Source organism: Geospiza fortis, unplaced genomic scaffold (assembly GCF_000277835.1).
Source record: "Geospiza fortis unplaced genomic scaffold, GeoFor_1.0 scaffold241, whole genome shotgun sequence".
Lineage (NCBI taxonomy): Eukaryota > Metazoa > Chordata > Aves > Passeriformes > Thraupidae > Geospiza > Geospiza fortis.
Window position 1 is genome coordinate 1,045,388 of NW_005054491.1, and position 3,895 is coordinate 1,049,282.

The window sequence follows — 3,895 nt, forward strand, 5'->3', positions numbered from 1 at the left end:
TACCGGCGTCGTACGAGGGATTTCGGTGCCAGAACGGAGGATGCCGGTAGCAATACCGGGAGCATGGTGCCGGTACCGGCGTCTGTAGTGCCGGTATGGGGGACTTCGGTGCCAGAACGGGAGTTGCCGGTACCAGTACTGAGAGCGTGGTGCCGGTACTGGTCCCAGTACCGGGGCTGTGGTGCCGGTACCAGTGGCTCCGGTACTTCTCTTACTTCACCTTCTCCATGAGCTCTGCCAGGTTTCACGGTGTCCGCGGGCACCGAGAAATAATCACTCGCCGGTAATTAATATTAACGAGCTGCCCCCGGCCCTGAGCTGCGAAAACCTGGACACGGAGCAGGCGGAGGGACAGGGGGAGCGGAGTCACCTTCTCGGGTGACACTGGAGGCTGCGTCCAGGGCCTTGGTGCCGATGTCACCCATCATGTTGTCCACGGCCCGGTGGTGCTTGAGGAAGAAGGGTCGGATGACGCTGTGGTAGATGAGCTGGGAGCCGTTCCAGGGCACTGGGGCCATGCACCACACCAGGAACAGGCACTGCGGGCACAGGGGGGGCTCAGCTGCTCCAGGGCCCCCCAGCTCACTGAGGGTCCCAGATTTGGGCTGGGTGCAGCCCCTCTGATGCATTAAGTTTTAGCTTTCATATTTTCCACATTCTGTACTGCATTAGTTTATAACTGTGAACAAGTTCTCCTCACAGCTCAGTCACACAAAACAATCCTTTTCCAGCCCCAGAACCAAGGACACCGCTGCAGTTTCAGGCCCAAAAAGTGTAAAACAACAGGGAATTGAGGAGAGAAATCTGGGAGGATGGGACTGCACAACCTGGAGCTGTGATTGAACAATTAACCCCAATATGGAAACAGACCAAAACTTATGAAAGTGTGAAAACTCATGACACGCCATCCAGCTTGGGTGTAGCTTTGGCTGGGCTCTTGCATTGCCCAACGTGAATCCTTTTAATAAATCCCTACTTAATTCCTTTAACTCTGTTAACCCAGCTCTGTTCCAGGGAACCTCTTTGGGCATCACCAAGCACCAGGGCCCACCACACCCGGCTCCTCCCGTCCAGCCCCGGCACGGGAGGAGCCTGGGACAGCCCTGGCACGGGAGGAGCTCAGCGTTACCTTCCCTGCGTAGTAGAAGGGGAACCAGTAGAGGAAAAGGTCGGAGAAGAACTCGGCAATGCTGAAAACGCCATAGACCACCCAGTACGTGAGCCACATGGTGTCATCCTCCTTGCTGTTGCTCTCGATGGCTTTGATGCTGTGGGAAAGGAAAGAGGCGAAAGGAAAAAGGAAGAAGGGAAGGGAAGGGAAGGGAAGGGAAGGGAAAGGAAAGGAAAGGAAAGGAAAGGGAAGGGAAGGGAAGGGAAGGGAAGGGAAGGGAAGGGAAGGGAAAGGAAAGGAAAGGAAAGGAAAGGAAAGGAAAGGAAAGGAAAGGAAAGGAAAGGAAAGGAAAGGAAAGGAAAGGAAAGGAAAGGAAAGGAAAGGAAAGGAAAGGAAAGGAAAGGAAAGGAAAGGAAAGGAAAGGAAAGGAAAGGAAAGGAAAGGAAAGGAAAGGAAAGGAAAGGAAAGGAAAGGAAAGGAAAGGAAAGGAAAGGAAAGGAAAGGAAAGGAAAGGAAAGGAAAGGAAAGGAAAGGAAAGGAAAGGAAAGGAAATGGCTGCTGCAGCTCTGGGCTTGGCTCCACCTTCCCAAACCCTCCACAGGCTGGAGGGAACCTGCCCGCTGGGCTGGCACGGTCCCAGCGCTTCCAGGAAGGTCTCAAGAGCTTCCCAGCCATAATTGCCTCCTGACTGGGCAGGGAGACCCTCAGCCAAGGGCGGGGAGCGCTCTCCAGGTGTGGGACAGGTACTTACGAGACGTAGGCGGGGTAGACGAAGCCGATGACGTTGCAGAGCAGGGAAGCGCCGTAGCCGAACATGAGGTACAGCCCCAGGAAAGTCACGGAGCCTGCGGGGGACAGAGCACGCTCTGGAGCCTGCTGTCACCAGGGCAGACCCCGCTGGGTCTCCTGAGCGGGATTCTCACCCCAGAGAATGGGAATGGGGGCGTGCCGGGGGGTAACGACAACCCCCGGTTAATTGAGATGCTCGATGGAACGGAGCCTGCTCCTCCCCGAGGCACCCGTGAGCCGCTCCTGTCCCCGTCCGTCCCCTCCCCTGGTTCGGATGGGACTTTTACCACCCCAACCTCGCAGCGCTTTCGGCCCCTGGAGCGGGGCCAGGGCGGCAGGAACCGGAGACGCTGACAACACACCCGTGGTCCAAAGTCAAGGCTCCGCTCGTCTCCCCCGCTCGGCATTGCCCGGGCCAGCTGCGGCTCAAGGACGAGCCCCGCTCCCGGATCAGGCTCCCGGCTCCTCCCGCACGGCTCCCCTGGGAGCGGCCACCCAACCCCGCTGCCCTGCTGCTGCCGCTCAATTAGATCGCTCAATTAATTAAATGCGAGCCGCAGCCTTTGCTGGAGTTTGCCCAGCGCTCGGAAACTCGCTGGAGGCTGGGGAAGGTGGGACAGGGAGGTTTTGGGGTGGAATCCACGAGAGAGCCCTGCTCACATCAGGAAAACCTCAGGGATACTCGCGATGGAGCAATTTGTGCAGCGCAGCACCGGAACAAACTCCTCCAGCAGCAGCAGCAGCAGCAAGCAAGCTGGGAATTAACCTGTCTGTGTGGGTGAATTAAAGTCCTTGCTCGGGCTTGGAGGGCGGATAATCCCAGCTCTGCTCGCTGCAGCATTCCCGGGCTGAGCTCCGGCCCCGATCCGGGCACGCACAGCTCCGGGTCTTTCCTGGGAGACAGGCAGGAGCAGCGTGGCTTTGGAGCAATCCCAAACCGCCCTCCGAGGAGGGCAGGCAGGTCCAGGCAGTGCTGGGTTTCATTCCCCAAGAGCCTTAGAAGGGATTTCGCAGGATTTGAACCCCCAGAGAAATTTATGTAACAGCAAAAGCCCAGGGAGAGGCTTTGCTCGGGGAGAAGTTGGAGGTGGTGTTGTCCAGAGGTTGCTCCAAACCCCAGCCCAGAGTTCAAACACAAATTAGGGATTGCTCCAGAGCCATGGGAGGGAAAAATCGGGAATTTTTAGTTCAGCAACAGCTTCTCCTTTCCAGGACAGGGATCCAGAATGTGTAACCATCCCTTTTTGGTGCGTCCACTCCTGTTCTACCATCACGGCTGAGCCTGACCAAATCCCCAGGATTGTTTTGCTTGAGTGGCACCACATCCCAACACAACCTGCACAGCAGCTCGTGCTCCTTCACTGACACTTCTCCCCTCAGAGCGGGAACGCCAGCCCTGCTGCAGGTGAAGGGCCAGGAAATCACACGTGGAGGCCAAAGGCTTGGAGGGACACAGCAAACAGGGAAGCCCTGCGCCTTCCCGGGAGGTTTGATATGAAATCTCGATATGGAGGGCGTGGATGAGGCCGGTTCAAGTTGGCAGAGAGGGCACAGGGCCGAGGGTCAAGGGAGAGGATCCCCGGGGAGAATCTGGCTGGTTCCTCATTAATGAACAACAGGGATCCGGTTAAAGGCCGGGTCCCCACACTGGGACACAGCAACGAGCTCCCATCCCCACTGCCCGATCTGTCCCACCACAATCTGGGGGCTCACCCAGAACAGGGACCCCCTGTCAAGACCAGGGGTGTCGAGGGTCTCTCCGACTCCTCTGACACTCGGACCCTGCTGGCTTTAGGATTTGGGGATTTTGTGCCTGCGGAAGGCGAGGGCAGTGCGGTGACAGCGATGTCACCCCCGGCACCCCCAGCCCCCTCCCAGCCTGGCCCCGCTCCGTACCCCCAAACAAGGGCAGCCCTGCCTGCCCTCCCCGTGCTGAGCCCAGAGCCACGGCGAGCAGCCGCCAGGGCGCCCCACCGTACGGCGGAGAAGGGGGAC

At 58.2% G+C, this 3,895-nt stretch overlaps 1 protein-coding gene across 1 annotated transcript; it reads right to left on the minus strand.

Moving 5' to 3' along the window:
• Positions 1-285: 285 nt before the first annotated feature.
• REEP6 (receptor accessory protein 6) lies at positions 286-2,307 on the minus strand. The gene is made up of 4 exons (XM_014310162.2): positions 2,188-2,307; positions 1,863-1,987; positions 1,130-1,268; positions 286-539 (listed from the first exon to the last, which is right to left on the minus strand). Exons 1-4 carry the CDS (start codon positions 2,305-2,307, stop codon positions 294-296), a joined length of 630 nt encoding a protein of 209 aa, XP_014165637.1. The 3' UTR covers positions 286-293.
• Positions 2,308-3,895: the final 1,588 nt, after the last annotated feature.